At 41.9% G+C, this 16,108-nt stretch overlaps 2 protein-coding genes across 2 annotated transcripts; one reads left to right on the top strand and one right to left on the bottom strand.

Annotated features, from left to right (window-relative positions):
- Nucleotides 1–355: 355 nt before the first annotated feature.
- Nucleotides 356–9,492, bottom strand: LOC131357694 (cytochrome P450 2F2-like). Its single transcript, XM_058396892.1, has 4 exons — nucleotides 8,806–9,492; nucleotides 6,939–7,099; nucleotides 6,634–6,807; nucleotides 356–490 (listed from the first exon to the last, which is right to left on the bottom strand). Exons 1-4 carry the CDS (start codon nucleotides 8,975–8,977, stop codon nucleotides 446–448), a joined length of 552 nt encoding a protein of 183 aa, XP_058252875.1. The 5' UTR covers nucleotides 8,978–9,492; the 3' UTR covers nucleotides 356–445.
- Nucleotides 9,493–10,379: 887 nt separating this feature from the next.
- Nucleotides 10,380–15,352, top strand: setd6 (SET domain containing 6, protein lysine methyltransferase). The gene is made up of 9 exons (XM_058396889.1): nucleotides 10,380–10,577; nucleotides 10,711–10,803; nucleotides 11,192–11,336; nucleotides 11,412–11,553; nucleotides 12,402–12,596; nucleotides 12,676–12,802; nucleotides 13,348–13,528; nucleotides 14,187–14,329; nucleotides 14,765–15,352. Exons 1-9 carry the CDS (start codon nucleotides 10,551–10,553, stop codon nucleotides 15,107–15,109), a joined length of 1,398 nt encoding a protein of 465 aa, XP_058252872.1. The 5' UTR covers nucleotides 10,380–10,550; the 3' UTR covers nucleotides 15,110–15,352.
- Nucleotides 15,353–16,108: the final 756 nt, after the last annotated feature.

The following is a 16,108-nucleotide window of genomic DNA, read 5'->3' on the forward strand; positions in this document are numbered from 1 at the left end:
TAGAGGGCACTTCATACTCTTTTCACATTCATAGCAGTACCTTAGAGGGCATTTTGTCAGTTCTAGTTAAAGGCCAGTCATGCGGGTACTGCATAAGATTTTCTCCATTGTATGATACCTGTCACAGGGACCCAGGAACAGAGACAGGAGAGCTGATGTTGAGTCAAATGACAGTGCCTTTATTGTGCAACCAAACAGTGCAAAACAGTTGAAGAACTGAACAGGAGATACGTCCACACAGGGAGAGACGAGGCAGGAGCTGTAGCTTAAAGTCCACAGGGTTTGGGAAGGTCGCATATACAAAACTTACGTAACGTCAATACTAGCCGTGTGGTGAAAGGGTGTTACATAGTGTGAGTGATAATGAGTGTCAGGTGTGGTGTCAGAACTCCAGTGATTGAGGGCGTGGTCGCGAGGCTGAGGTAGGAGCCTCCGTGACAATACCCTAGAGCAGGGGTACCCAGAAACTGGGCTGCAGACCAGTACCTAGCTGCAAAGAAACAATAAACTTATCATTTTATATAACTTAAAATATAAATAAAATAAAATATCCTCACTTTAAGTTTCATTTATAAATATATGCATCCATCTATTACACCTTCTTCTACTTTCTTCTTCCTCTTCTTTTGTTTTGGCTATTAAGCAGTGACTATTTTCACAGTTTAAACAATTTATATTTATTTACAGATATTTTATACAGATGTTTACGTTTACTTTTTTAGCTACTCTGCATGCCTTAAATTGCCCCGCTGGGGATAAATAAAGTTTTTTGAATAGAATTGAAATTATATGTGTTTTATTTTGAAAAATCGCCACTTCCAACCACACCACACTCCTGCATTTGACTCGGTTGCGGGTTTATCTATACATCAGTAAGTCTGCAAGCTAACCCATGCTAAAATGACCTAAAAACAAATGTCTTTCAGAGATTCAAATTTCTGTCCGTCAGAATTTTGTAGTCGTCCATCTTTCTTTTTGTATCTGTGACAGCAAAATGGTCCTGAAATTCTTTAATGCATGTATATATTTTATTGTCTCAAATAACCCTTGCTGTGTGTGTATCTTATGTTTAGTTTGCCAAGCAATATGGAAACGTTTACAGCCTGTTTATCGGGACGAAACCAGCCGTCATCCTGACCGGTTTAACAGCCATAAGAGAAGCTCTGGTGAACAAGGCTGCAGATTTTTCAGGAAGACCAAACAACCTGATCAAGGATATAACTGAGGGAAAAGGTGAGATCTGTGACTAAAAGGTATGCATCCCACCAGATTGTGTCATGTTTCTATTATATGCACCATTACAACAACTCTTTTTACCTTAATACCTCTGACCACCACAATCCAACTGGTACATCAGTGTCCACTTTCCATTTCAAGGCAATGCATTTTTTAGCTTTCATGAACAGGATTTCAGTCAGATTAATAGCCTGGTGGTGTCCAAGGTTAGAGCTGGTAAAATTACCCAAATAAACACACCTCTGGGGCCTCTGGAAAATCAATTCCATGAATCTTTGATATAATATCACATGCTTGCATCTAAAAATTAGGGCAGTGGTGGCTCATGTGGTTAAGGGTTGTTGATTGGAGGATCAGGGTTCTAGCCCCAGCACCACCAAGCTGCTCCTGTTGGGCGCTTGAGCAACCCTCCCTGCTCCAGGGGCGCTGTATCAATGCTGCCCCTGCGCACTGACCCCAACTTCCTCAGCTGGGATGTGTGAAAAAAGAATTACACTATGCTGTAATGTATGTGTGTCGATAATAAAGGCATCTTGCACTCAGTTCTTCTTCTAAAAAACATCTTCACTTTAGAACACAACCAAGTAGAAGGCAAAAACGTCCCTTCTTTTGTGCCACATCTAAAGCAAATGGGTGAAATGTTCTTGTTAAATTTATGTAGTCTGGATGGAGTGTACTACAGCTCATGTAAAAAAATTCTAATCTATAAATTAATCTATATCTGGCATTCTGTTAGAGCAACTCAATAAAATGAGGGTTACTGATCAGGAGGTTTTGGTTCAAGTCCTGACATTGCCAAAAGCTGCTACTGTTGGCCCTGAACCACTAGCGTAGCCAGGAATCACAATGTGGGTGGGCCCAGAGAAAATTGGGTGGGCCTAGCCTGAAATGCATCTTTTATGAAAATAAGCCAACATAACTACACCTGCTTGAATGCAAACCACCATTTAATCAGAGCATAAGCTTGTATGTCATCGTAAGCAATGTTAAGAGCATAACAATAAGAACAGCATGAGCACGGCGGCCACACCACACATACATACACACGCGCATGCGCGAACATCTGATAGACGCGCCGCAACACCATTATCAAATCAGCAGGACAGTATGTAAACTGTCTGATATATAGCTCAATGGCCATATAAACCACATGAAATGAACAACAATGACTATACAACTACATAGTAGGAAAATGTAGATTGGCTTACTTTTACACTGGTGTGTAGGGGAGGTACACGCTGGAGAATAAAGTGCTGCTGGTGATGGAGTAAAAGGTGAATGAACACTAGCAGAGCTCCTTACTACTCGAGCTTCATGGCTCCTGAACATCAGAATTATCTTTCTCCTCCGGCTGCACACAACGTCTTTTTGACACAAACTTTAGTAAGTTGTAAACTTTAGTTTAATGTGCAACTAAACTTCGGTGACCCTCTGTGAAATGTGCTCGGTGTGGAGGGAGAGGGGTGGCATGAGCGTAGAGACGTTTCATTCTTCCTCGAAACCGGAGGGCGATCTCGCGCAGAAAGTACCCAAAATTGACTCATAGAAGTAACATATGACGTGCCAAAAAACCTAATACGGACAAAGGCATGTATAAAGCCATCCAGCAATCACCGTAGTCAAAGCAATCTTTTCTGTAGCAAGCAACTGACTGGGTGAGCCTGACTGACAGGTGACATAGCTACGCTACTGCCCTGAACCCTTTCACATCATAATTGACACCGTGTTCTGACCCTTAACCTCCTAACAAAATGTGAAGAAAAGTATTTCACTCTGCTGTAACATATATGTGAGAAATAAAAAGCTTCATCTTTTGAACCAAACAGGAATCATAATAGCTGATTATGGTCTTCAGTGGAAGGAGCATCGACGCTTTGCTCTCATGACTTTAAGGAACTTTGGCTTGGGGAAACAGTCTATGGAGAACAGGATTCTGGGAGAACTTGAACACCTTGTTGCAAAATTGGATAAATATGCTGGTACAAAATATTTGTATTATGTTCTCCAGATACTAGCTGCCCAATTAAAGTCTTCTGCAAAGTAACAAAAAATAAAACATCAACATGACTTTTTTATTTGTAGGAAGTAGTCTGTATCCTCAGACTTTGTTCCATGATGCAGCATCAAATATCATCTACCTGGTGTTGTTCGGCATTCGCTATAACTACGGCGACGAAATACTTAAAGTCTACGTTCGGCTGTATACCGAAAACACAAAGCTCGCTAATGGAACTTGGGCAATGGTAAGTTCAAGTCTGTTTCACATAGAGACTCTGTAACAAAGCAACTTTACAGAAATCTTGAGAGAGGAACCAGATATATATATATATACACTATATTGCCAAAAGTATTCGCTCACCCATCCAAATAATCAGAATCAGGTGTTCCAATCACTTCCATGGCCACAGGTGTATAAAATCAAGCACCTAGGCATGCAGACTGTTTTTACAAACATTTGTGAAAGAATGGGTCGCTCTCAGGAGCTCAGTGAATTCCAGCGTGGAACTGTGATAGGATGCCACCTGTGCAACAAATCCAGTCGTGAAATTTCCTCGCTCCTAAATATTCCACAGTCAACTGTCAGCTGTATTATAAGAACGTGGAAGTGTTTGGGAACGACAGCAACTCAGCCACGAAGTGGTAGGCCACGTAAACTGACGGAGCGGGGTCAGCGGATGCTGAGGCGCATAGTGCGAAGAGGTCGCCAACTTTCTGCAGAGTCAATCGCTACAGACCTCCAAACTTCATGTGGCCTTCGGATTAGCTCAAGAACAGTGCGCAGAGAACTTCATGGAATGGGTTTCCATGGCCGAGCAGCTGCATCCAAGCCATACATCACCAAGTGCAATGCAAAGCGTCGGATGCAGTGGTGTAAAGCACGCCGCCACTGGACTCTAGAGCAGTGGAGACACGTTCTCTGGAGTGACGAATGGCGCTTCTCCATCTGGCAATCTGATGGACGAGTCTGGGTTTGGCGGTTGCCAGGAGAACGGTACTTGTCTGACTGCATTGTGCCAAGTGTAAAGTTTCGTGGAGGGGGGATTATGGTGTGGGGTTGTTTTTCAGGAGCTGGGCTTGGCCCCTTAGTTCCAGTGAAAGGAACTCTGAATGCTTCAGCATACCAAGACATTTTGGACAATTCCATGCTCCCAACTTTGTGGGAACAGTTTGGAGCTGGCCCCTTCCTCTTCCAACATAACTGTGCACCAGTGCACAAAGCAAGGTCCATAAAGACATGGATGACAGAGTCTGGTGTGGAGGAACTTGACTGGCCTGCACAGAGTCCTGACCTCAACCCGACAGAACACCTTTGGGATGAATTAGAGCGGAGACTGAGAGCCAGGCCTTCTCGTCCAACATCAGTGTGTGACCTCACAAATGCGCTTCTGGAAGAATGGTCAAAAATTCCCATAAACACACTCCTAAACCTTGTGGACAGCCTTCCCAGAAGAGTTGAAGCTGTTATAGCTGCAAAGGGTGGACCGACGTCATATTGAACCCTATGGATTAGGAATGGGATGTCACTTAAGTTCATATGCGAGTCAAGGCAGGTGAGCGAATACTTTTGGCAATATAGTGTATATATATATTACTTTTTGTATGAATGTAAATGCAATTTAGGAAAGTTCACGTTCTGTATTCGTAAATCTGTACACAGGTGATCACTGGAGATAGCTTTCACTTAAATGGCTCTCTGGGTGCAAAAGTTTGTGACCCCCTTGGCCTAAGTTTATGTTAGGAAAAGCATGTACATGTGGATGTAGTAGTTTAGTGGTTAAGGTGTTGGACTACTGCTCTGAAGGTTGTGAGTTTCCACCAATCTGCCACTGCTGGGCCCCTGAGCAAGGCCCTTAACCCTCAGTTGTACTACAGCCAAATCTCCTGTTTTCTTGTAGATCTATGATGCACTTCCTATATTGAGATCTTTGCCCCTTCCCTTTAAAAAAGCCTTCGACAACTACAAAACACTTAAAACCTTGACTTTGAAGATGGTCAACAAACACAGGGAAACAAGAGTCCCAGGAAAACCGAGGGATTTTGTCGACTGCTATCTGGATGAGCTTGACAAGGTTTGTGTTTGCATATCGAAGTCCTTTCTGTTGTTTATTCCTGATAACTAATCATGCTGAACTTTGTTATGTTATGTTTTGTGTTTAATAGAGAGACAACGGATCCACGTTCAGTGAAGACCAACTTATTGTGTATATCATGAATCTGCATGTAGCTGGAACTGATACCACATCCAACACGCTCCTTACGGCGATTCTCTACCTCATGGCTCATCCGGACATCCAGAGTCTGAACTTTGTCCTTTATTTGTCCTTTACATTACATTTGAAGTCTGGTTATTAAATCAGTGTAGAAATATCAGAGAACGCGTCTCCACTGCTCTAGAGTCCAGTGGCGGCGTGCTTTACACCACTGCATCCGACGCTTTGCATTGCACTTGGTGATGTATGGCTTGGATGCAGCTGCTTGGCCATGGAAACCCATTCCATGAAGCTCTCTGCGCACTGTTCTTGAGCTAATCCGAAGGCCACATGAAGTTTGGAGGTCTGTAGCGATTGACTCTGCAGAAAGTTGGCGACCTCTTCGCACTATGCGCCTCAGCATCCGCTGACCCCGCTCCGTCAGTTTACGTGGCCTACCACTTCGTGGCTGAGTTGCTGTCGTTCTCAAACACTTCCACGTTCTTATAATACAGCTGACAGTTGACTGTGGAATATTTAGGAGCGAGGAAATTTCACGACTGGATTTGTTGCACAGGTGGCATCCTATCACAGTTCCACGCTGGAATTCACTGAGCTCCTGAGAGCGACCCATTCTTTCACAAATGTTTGTAAAAACAGTCTGCATGCCTAGGTGCTTGATTTTATACACCTGTGGCCATGGAAGTGATTGGAACACCTGATTCTGATTATTTGGATGGGTGAGCGAATACTTTTGGCAATATAGTGTATGTCTGCATTTCTAATTCACTTTCTGTGTATGGTCTTACATGGGTACCCTAAAGAAGTTTAAGCAGTTTTCTACTAATGGTAATTCTGTAAAGCCATGTCTCTCTTGCTTTAGTGGATGAACTGGAAACATACAATGTATACATATGCACTGCTGCCGTAATCATAAAGACTGTCCTGTGCTCATACCAGGAATCTTATTCCCAATCTGCTCATACTTCACATCTTTCAACACACTTAGCATATAATTGTAGAGGAGCAATGACTTGAATGGTTTACGCATTATGACTCTAGATCTATGTCCAGATGCCTGTAATTTCTGGAAGATGCTTTATGACATGTCTACTTGTAAAAGCCCTACACAAATAAAACTGAACTGAATTAAACATGCAATATTGGACACTCAAAGAATAATCCTTCTGGCCACACAAACACATACCATCTCAAGCTCATCCAGATAGCAGTCGACAAAATCTCTTGGCTCTCCTTTGACTTTTGTTGTCTTGTGATTGTTGATCATGGTCATTGTCAGTTTATCCATTGCGTAGGTGAATGTAAAGGCCTTTTTAAAGGGAAGAGGCAAGGATCTCACACATGGAAGAGTATCATAGATCTACAAGAAAAGCAAGAGAGTCTTTTGTTTATTGTTTGTGATATTATTTTAGCTATTTGTTCAAACCTCTACTGAGAAATAGCAATATTCCACATGCAGCCAGTCATCCAGGTGATGATAAAATGTCTCACAATTGACCAAGGTCCATTAAGAATCTTGGTCTTTTCGGTAAGAAATTTAACATGTTTCTTAAGGGTGTCATCGTTGTAGTTGTAGCGAGTTCCAGACAAAATCAGGTTGATGATATTTGATGTTGCGTCGTGGAACAAAGTATGAGGACACAAGACACTTCCTAGAAATAAAAACAAATTATGTTCATCAACATGCCATTTTAAATTTCTTTGTACATGTAAGCAGGAAGTCTTTCATTGGATGGCTATCATCAACAGGAACATGGTAAATAAAATAGCGTATTGATACTAGCATGTTTATCCAATTTTGCAACAAGTTGTTCAATTTCTGCCAGAATCCTGTTCTCCATAGACTGTTTCCCCAAGCCAAAGTTCCTCAAGCTCATGAGTGCAAAGCGCCGGTGCTTCTTCCACGCAGGACCGTAATCAGCCGTTTATTATTATTATTATTATTATTAATAATAATAATAATAATAATAATATTATTATTATTATTATTATTATTATTATTATAATACTAGTAATGTACCGTACGAGTAAGAGGTAAAGAAGCGAGTGCAGGCAGGTTGGAGTGGGTGGAGAAAGGTGTCGGGAGTACTGTGTGATAGAAAAATCAAGTTGAAGGTGTACAAGACAGTGGTGAGACCGGCCATGCTGTATGGTTTAGAGGCAGTGTCACTGAGGAAGAGACAGGAGTCAGAGCTGGAGGTAGCAGAGCTGAAGATGTTGAGGTTCTCTTTGGGAGGGACACGGTTGGACAGGATTAGGAACGAGTACATCAGAGGGACAGCTCATGTTGGACGTTTGGGGGACAAAGTTAGGGAGGACAGATTAAGATGGTTTGGACATGTTCAGAGGTGGGAGAGTGAGTATATTGGTAGGAGAATGTTGGACATGGAGCTGCCAGGAAGGAGGCAAAAAGGAAGACCAAAGAGGAGGTATATGGATGTAATAAATGAGGATATGAAGCTAGTGGGTGCAAGTGTTGAGGATGCAGAAGACAGGGATAGGTGGCCACCCCTGTAGGGAAAAGCCCAAAGAAGAAGAAGAAGAATGTACCATACGAGTAATCTAGTGCTGGCTGTTCACATCCATGTTCACATCAAACAAACATCAGCATTGAAACAGCAAAATGTCTGATCTCTGTGGTTTCACCCGTGGCATGGTTGCTGCTGCCAGATGTGCTGGTTTGAATTTTGTTGAAATTACAGATCTTCTGGGAATTTCACACACAACAGTCTCTAGAATTTACTCAGAATACCTGGCAGAAAAACTGCAATTTTTTTTCTCTCTTAATGAGGGTCCTGTGTTCATTGATAAGTAAATCCATCCTCTCCAGTAAATGATTGATGCTCATCAATGTTAATGCGTTAAGGTGATTTTTTTTATGAATAACACACAGACTTGTATGAATTTTAAAGTTATTCGTTTAATCCAGAACTGACTGAAATGTGAATCTTAACAGAAACAAAAGAGGATGTAAGGATGGCGATGTGAGGATGTAAACTCGCAAAACACACTTTCTCACAGACAGCAGTTTCTTTGTGACTGACGGAAAAAATACCATTTCTGTGTGAACGAGGTCTTGCACAAATTCAGTATTGATGTTAGATATAAATTTTGTGCTTTGGTTTGTCTTATCAGATTTCTCAATACATCTTCTCACAACAGTAATGTTTCCTCAGTAACTTTATTGCTTGTGGTAAATGTTGAAGCATGCAAGACCCTAATAGAAATATTTTCCATTCAAAAATTATAATAATAATAATAAAAATAATAATAATAATACAGTCACAGATAAATCAATTTCTATAATAAAATCATCGTTCTGTTCTTAGATCAGAATTACTACAGTATAATGGTATACCCTTTCGATGTGTTTTAGAGGATTTCCAGAGTTCAGCTGAAAAAGATTCCCAAATACAGGAAGGGGTTGTGGCCCCGGGGGGGGAGTTCTTGGGCCTCTGTATCCTGATTAAGACGTAGAAGAAGCAGAGGCAAAAACCTACAAGCGTTAACGAGCACAGCATGATGACCATTGTACTGCTGCCCTACATACAGCTGCTACAGCAAGTCCTTTCACTGAGTCAGTCCTGTCAATCATTTACACAGTGGCTCATGGGATTGTTGACCTGTTGACTGAAATCTAGCTTTGTATATCCCATAAGCCTAAAAGATAAATAAGTAGATCTACATATATCAGAATGACGAAAAGATCTCTGAACAGGAAGATCTTTGACACCACCTATAACCTAAATGCAAGGCAATTTTGGCACAAACCCAGACAGACAAATACAACCTCAGCGTAACCTTACAGCTCAGCTTTATAGACAGTAAATGTTCAGCAAAATGCAGTAATTTAAAAGTCCATAATGTACAATATTAGTCTTGGTGGAATTCAGCATTTCAACACGGCATATTATCAGATATCTCACTGCTTTTAGATTAGATTACAGCAGATTCAAGTACCACGTGTTTTAAAGGGACAGACACTCATTTAAGTTAAGTTGTCTTTAACTTTTGTCACATATACATTACTGCATGTTGAAATTCTTTCTTCACATATCCCATCCTTGGGGGTTGGGGTCAGAGGGCAGGGTCAGCTACGATGCGGATGCCTCTGGAGCAGGGTGGGTTGGGGACCTTGCTCAAGGGCCCAACGGTGGCAGCTTGGCGGTGCTGGGGCTTAAACTTCTGATCAACAACACAGTGGCATTAACCACTCAAGCTATTACTGCCCCAATTTACCACCCACAACAGGCTTTTAGCACATCATTTTGAGTCTCAGGTGGTGAAAAGGAGTGTATTATTGGTATTTTCCAGAGACTAGAAGCTTAGAGACTCAAATATTTAGCATTTTGTTGCCTTTGCATTTGTAATGATTAGTAAACATCACTAGGCGCGATGCTCTGCTAGTCTCAGCTCCTGCTTGTTTCAGGGGTCACCATCATTTTCTTCAGCAGATCAAGTGACTGACTTGGCAAGTCAATAAATGTCCAGTTTTTAGCCTTGAGAATTCATTTGTTGTAGGATGAAGCACCGTCCAGTGAGTTTGGAGACATTTTCATGAGGTTTCTAGACACCTCAGGATTCAATCAATGCTGCCAAGGGGGTATGTATGTTTTTTGGGGGGTTTTTTTAGGGGGCGTCGTTTACTGACCAGGTAAGGACCTGAGTCAGATCTGGACTCTGGACACTTTGTCCATGTCTATATTGTTTCAACAGAGAGCATAGCGTTCTGTCCTGCTCGACTTCTAGGGCACAGGATCACTGCTTATTCGGACGAAAGAACAAGATCTGCTTTACACACTACTCTCAGAGAGGCGCGTAGCCAGTTACAAGATACGAGCCCTGAACTGGCCTGAAGGTGGCGCTAAAACAAAACAAAACAAAAAAAGGCGCCCCAACATGTAAGACGGCGGCGTGACGTCAACAAAACGCGACACATTCAAACTCACATGGAGACGAGAAAGTGCGTTATTGAATCTCCTTCTCTGACAGATGAACTATTAGTTTTGATATTTCCATTACACTTTAGTAAACACGTTAGCAGTGTGTACAACACTGCGCTAGATTTATTAACGCCTAATTAATAAATTTGTTTCGAACGACATGGCGACAGACGCGAAGAGACCGAAGGTATACACTCGTTATGTTTGGGATAATAAACTGAGCTGGAATGTCTAAGTGAGAGTGTCTGTTGCTGTTTGCACTTAATTGCATGTGTTACGACAGGAAAGCTCTTATTTGATTGTGCTGCTGTGTGATTTAGCGGGAGGATGGATGCTCAGGCGGCAGTGTGGATGAACCTCTGGAGAACTTCCTCATGTGGTGTGATGAAGTGAAGCTGAACCTCAGCAACAAGGCAAGCTGCACATGTTTGATGCATTGATTAATGAACCTTTTGGTAACAGAAACCAAGTGTTTTGAGTGTGAGTAGGATGCATTTGGAAATCGGTGTAATATAAGATTATACCAGTAAAGTGAATGAAGTAAAAAAAATAAAAAAAAAGATAAGACAAAATCAATCATCAATATCGCTGTGACTCCTGAGGATCCTAAAACTGTTCAAGGATTGCATGATGAATGCAGAAATTACTCGAGCAAACTTGTATCAGAATTGTAACCTATTGACCAATTACAGTAGGAATTTTTGAGCTCTTATTGTCCGTAAAGACATTACAATATGATAAGGAGAACACTTGTAATATAACGCCCACACGGTATGAACTACCGCTGTTCTGTTACTGCAGGTTTACCTCAGTAAAGAAGGCACAGCAGCAGACTATGGCATGCTCGCTAAAGAAGACGTAGAGGAAGGCCACGTCCTCTTCTCCATCCCAAGATGTGCTCTTTTACATCCTGGCACTTCCAAAATCAAGAAGGTTCTTGAAGAAGGTAGAGCACTGGATATATTCAGGTCAAGTTCGTTTTAACAGAGATGTTCTACTTTTTAATCGGCTTCATTTTCAGGACAGAACTGTTTGGAGAGCCCGTCCGGCTGGGTTCCGCTCCTCCTGGGGCTGATGTATGAGTACACCTCGGCCGAGTCGCACTGGAAGCCCTATCTGAGCCTCTGGCCTGATTTCAGGAAGCTGGACCACCCCATGTTCTGGTAAAGAGCTTTGAATTATTATTAAACAAATGAACTGAATGTTGTTTCACACGGTGTGTGTGATAACTGAGCAACTGTTTTCTCTTGAAGGGTGGCAGTATTTATGTATGCGTGTACGTATTCATTTACGTATCTTAATGTGATTTTGTGCTTATACTAAAACATCTTTTTTAAACAAGCGCTATCATGACATCTAGCTTGAGAGTAATTGTTGAGTCACATAGCTGAGGTAAAATCTGTGAAAAACAGCGACGCTCGTCAGTTGTAGGTATCAGTTGCAGGTATCAGTGAGCGTCTAGGACGAAGAGGAAGGCAGATAGCGCTTATGAATGTTGCAGGAGTCTGTAACGTTCAATTTGCTGGCTTCATGTGTCCCCGATGAAAAAATCTGTGAGATATGTCTGGGATAAATCAGAAGAAACCCAAGATAAAATCGAGATAAATCCATGGAAATATTCTCTTAAAAATCAAAGAAAAATCTAAGGTAACTTTGTGGAGATATCTGGGGGAAAAAAAAGGAATCAATCTGTAAAGAAACCCCTAAATTGGGGATAAATTTGTGGAGCAAAATGTAAATCTGAGGTAAATAAAAAAAAAAAATTTAAAAAATGTGAAGAAACTAGATGAATCTGAGGTAAATCTGATATAAATCTCTGAGATTAATCTGAAAAAGTGTAAAAAAAAAAAATATGAAAAATCTTTGGAAAAAAAAACCCGGAGGTAAATCTGTAACTTTAAACAAACGTGATAATCTGAGAAATCTGTAAGAAATAAATCCTTGTTTCCTTCTGTGAGTGGCATTGAGGCAAAAAAAAAAAGAAAAAATATCCCCGTTTGGAACGTCTAAGGTCCAAGGAGGAGCGGGAGAAGCTGTTGAAGGGAACGGGTATCCCTGAGGCAGTGGACACGGACCTGACCAACATCCAGAAGGAGTACAACGACACGGTTCTGCCCTTCATGCGCTCGCACCCGGAGCTGTGGGACCCCAAGCAGCACACTCTGGAGCTCTATCAGAGTCTCGTAGCTTTCGTCATGGCTTACAGGTGAGCCAGAGATGGAGATGACGTACTGTATATGACGATGTTGGCTCATAACCTCCTGAACCTTCTCTTTTCATTTCAGCTTCCAGGAGCCGGTTGAGGATGATGATGAGGATGAGGATAAAGATCCCAACCCCCCGATGATGGTGCCCATGGCGGACATGCTCAACCACGTGTCCAATCACAACGCCAACTTAGAGTACACAGCAGTAAGCCTGATGTACACTTTCAGTGTTTCCTCTGCAAATGGCTTGTTTGTGTTTGGATGGGCTTCATAGACTTTATAGACAATCCCAACACACATTTACCCCTTCGACAAGTGCCCGGAACAGCCAGATAATCCTCCTGAGAGCAAATAAATAAATAAATCATGCTGTGCTTCTAAAAAAACGGAACAAGAAACAGTAAAACCTGAATAAATACCAGAAACCCTTTTCCAAGATGAAAACTTCTCCCATACAGATATCTTCTCTACAAAGAAAAAAGCAGCGATATTTTGTGTTTTGATATTTTGATTTGTTATAATGTTTTCATGCAGCCTGACTTAGCTAGCAATGCTAACATGCTGAGCTGTGTGTATTGAAATCCATGTTTGAATCCACCGTTAGTTTTTGATTTAAGGATCTTACCTAATGCACCTTTAATTATTTGTCGTAACTTTCAGGCAATAGAACACTTGGCAGGAAATAGAAATAAAAGCCAAGTTCAGACTTAAGATCTTCTGTTCTCTCTCCCTTTCTTGTCTCTCCTGTAGGACTGTTTGAAGATGGTGGCAGTTCGGCCTATCAGGAAGGGTGAGGAGATCTTCAACACGTACGGTCAGATGGCCAACTGGCAGCTGCTGCATATGTATGGCTTCGCCGAGCCTTTTCCCACCAACACCAACGACACGGCCGATGTCCACGTGACCGCCGTCTATAAAGCGGCTGAACAAGGTGCAGGTTCAGTGTCCAGACAATTTGTTGTAAATTAAGAGAAACATAAGACAGAAGTTTGTCGTGAGCTCGTTTAAAAAGGTATTGATGTATCTGTTGATACACCGATCAGACATAACATTATGATCACCTGCCTAGTATTGTGTTGCTCCCCCTTTTGCTGCCAAAACAGCCCTGACTCATCACAGCCTACAGGACTTAAAGGATACTTTTGATAGATACTGACCACTGCAGACTGCTAACACCCCAGAAGAGCTGCAGTTTTGGAGATCCAGTGGTCTAGCCATCACAATTTGGCCCTACATCAAACTCGCTCAAATCCTTACGCTTGTCCATTTTTCCTGCTTCTAACGCATCAACTTTGAGGACAAAATGTTCACTTACTGCCTAATATATCCCACCCACTAACAGGTGCCATGATGAGATCATTAGTCTTATTCACTTCACCTCTCACTGCTCAGTGTTATGGCCGATCGGTGTAAATTGCTGTAGCATAAGAGCAATAAAGGTTTTTGAGTCATGTTACAGAAAGGTCATCAGATAAAATGTGTTCTTGGTAACATGTTTCATTACATCACCCAATAATAGATTTTTATATAGCAGAATGGTCCACCGTTAGACATTGCCTGATTCACCGTTTCTATTTCATTCCTCACAGCAATACAAAACGAAGCTGAGCAGCGCCTCCTGGTGGACAAATGGAAAATGCTGTGCGACATGGACGTAGTCCAGGAGAAAGGTGTCTTTGTTTTTGGGAAGAGCGGTTCTCTGACAGATACAGAGCTCTACACCACACTGAAGGTAACGTGGCAAGTCATACACACCACGAGTCTCATTCATCAGCAGCGTCAATCAGATCTCAAACACACCTGACAGAACTGTCCGTGTCTCAGTGGAGTAACGGCTCTTACTTTTATCCTGCGAAACAAAAATGGAGCTTTCGGTGATGTTCCTCACACTGTAGTTTAGAACAAGCAGAAAACCTTCTTCTCCAAGTCCAGAAAAGCCTTCTGAGATGCCTTTAATAACCCTGACTTGGTTAAATTCCTTTGTGTAACAAAATCTTAAGAAAGTTAAGCCTATATACCTTAAGTATAACCTTTACCGAGTGTGCCACTAGTTATGAAATCAAGGTATTAATAAATACACACAAGGAATGCAGGTTATGCCTCAGGTCACAATCTGCACAAGACAGGTTTTAATATCCAGTCAAACATTTTAAACGTCCATCTCCAGGTGATATGCATGACCAAAGAGGAGTTTCGAGACTTCCAGGAGAACGAAGGCTGGGAGGAAGACGAAGGCGACGAGGAGGATTCCAGAGCGGCCCAGGCTATGAGTTTCGAGGGAATTTCAGCTTTGACACCACAGTGGAAGCGACTGCTGCACACGGCTGCGGGCTTCACGCTGAACCTGTTCGCCGAGGACCTGGAGTCCGATCTCAGGGTGATGGAGGAACCAAAAGCTCTGGCAAATCTCGGCCACAGGGAGAGGAGAGCGCTACACGTCCGGCTCGGCCAGAAGAGCATCGTCCGGAAGCTTCAGCAGCTCACAGCAACATCAGTCAACCAGCAGAGATAATCATTCTAATGTTTTCTCAGGACAAAGAAAATGCTAAATACAAATATTAGAGTGTAAATCTTCCATTACAAATTCTGTCTGAATCGTGTCCAAAACAAATGGCATCATGAAGCAAGTGATGGAGAACCAAATATTTTGATTAGATGAAAAACGGAAGCCTGTGATAGGAGTGGAAACAGCTGAGAAAGCCGATACTGCCGAGCTGAATGTTCAGAAGAAAAAATAAAAAATGTTTAACATTTTCATTGGAGGTCATGAGTTATCTACAAGTGAGTGCCGGCTTTTAAACCCTACAGCCGACTGAAACGCTAAACTGGTCACATTTTTCTGTGTGCATGTGAAAAATTAAAAGTGTGAGGATTGTCTGAATACAACGATCCATTGAGGTCACGTAAACCTGCCTGCAGCAAATACTGATCATCCATTTAAAACAATAATTCATCCATTAAGAGTGGGACCAGGATGCCATTACCACCAAATCTACTCCCCCATCTTGTGACTAAAGCATACAGAAGAAAGCCCTTCAAAATATATTCTTCAAACTGTTGGAGCAGTGATAATTCCTTAAACACTCACTGTCCACTTTATTAGGAACACCTGTACATTCATGCCGTGATCCGAGGTAAATAAAATCACGTTGTTGGTTCGAGGTAGGCCGATTTGAGTTCTGATCTACAGTAAGTTAGTTTAGACAGAATGGTGCAAAACGGCAATTTTGTGAGCGGACCAGATAGCACAATGAATTTTTCTGGATCTTGCTCACAAGACAGATGTCTGTACCATTCTGTGAAACCTCTAGACACTTGTGTGAAGATCTCAGCCGATCGGCAGCTTCCAAAATACTCTGGAACCAACCACAGTTAAAGCCAAGAAATGACACTTCCCATTTTGATGTCTGATGTGAAGTTTACCTCTGTATGCTACTTCTCCATGATTGGCCGATTGAATAACTGCATAAATGAGAAGGTATCCTATTAACATGGACAGTGTATGACCGGT

This window comes from Hemibagrus wyckioides, linkage group LG08, assembly GCF_019097595.1.
Source record: "Hemibagrus wyckioides isolate EC202008001 linkage group LG08, SWU_Hwy_1.0, whole genome shotgun sequence".
In the NCBI taxonomy this organism is placed as follows: Eukaryota; Metazoa; Chordata; class Actinopteri; order Siluriformes; family Bagridae; genus Hemibagrus; species Hemibagrus wyckioides.

Coding starts and splice junctions, on each gene's coding strand:
- LOC131357694 (XM_058396892.1), bottom strand. CDS start 8,977: ATGGTCATCATGCTGTGCTCGTTAACGCTTGTAGGTTTTTGCCTCTGC. Junction 7,100..8,805: donor CTCTAAAACACATCGAAAGG/GTATACCATTAT, acceptor TTTTATTTCTAG/GAAGTGTCTTGTGTCCTCAT. Junction 6,808..6,938: donor TTAATGGACCTTGGTCAATT/GTGAGACATTTT, acceptor CTTTTCTTGTAG/ATCTATGATACTCTTCCATG.
- setd6 (XM_058396889.1), top strand. CDS start 10,551: ATGGCGACAGACGCGAAGAGACCGAAG. Junction 11,337..11,411: donor CAAGAAGGTTCTTGAAGAAG/GTAGAGCACTGG, acceptor CTTCATTTTCAG/GACAGAACTGTTTGGAGAGC. Junction 14,330..14,764: donor AGCTCTACACCACACTGAAG/GTAACGTGGCAA, acceptor GTCCATCTCCAG/GTGATATGCATGACCAAAGA.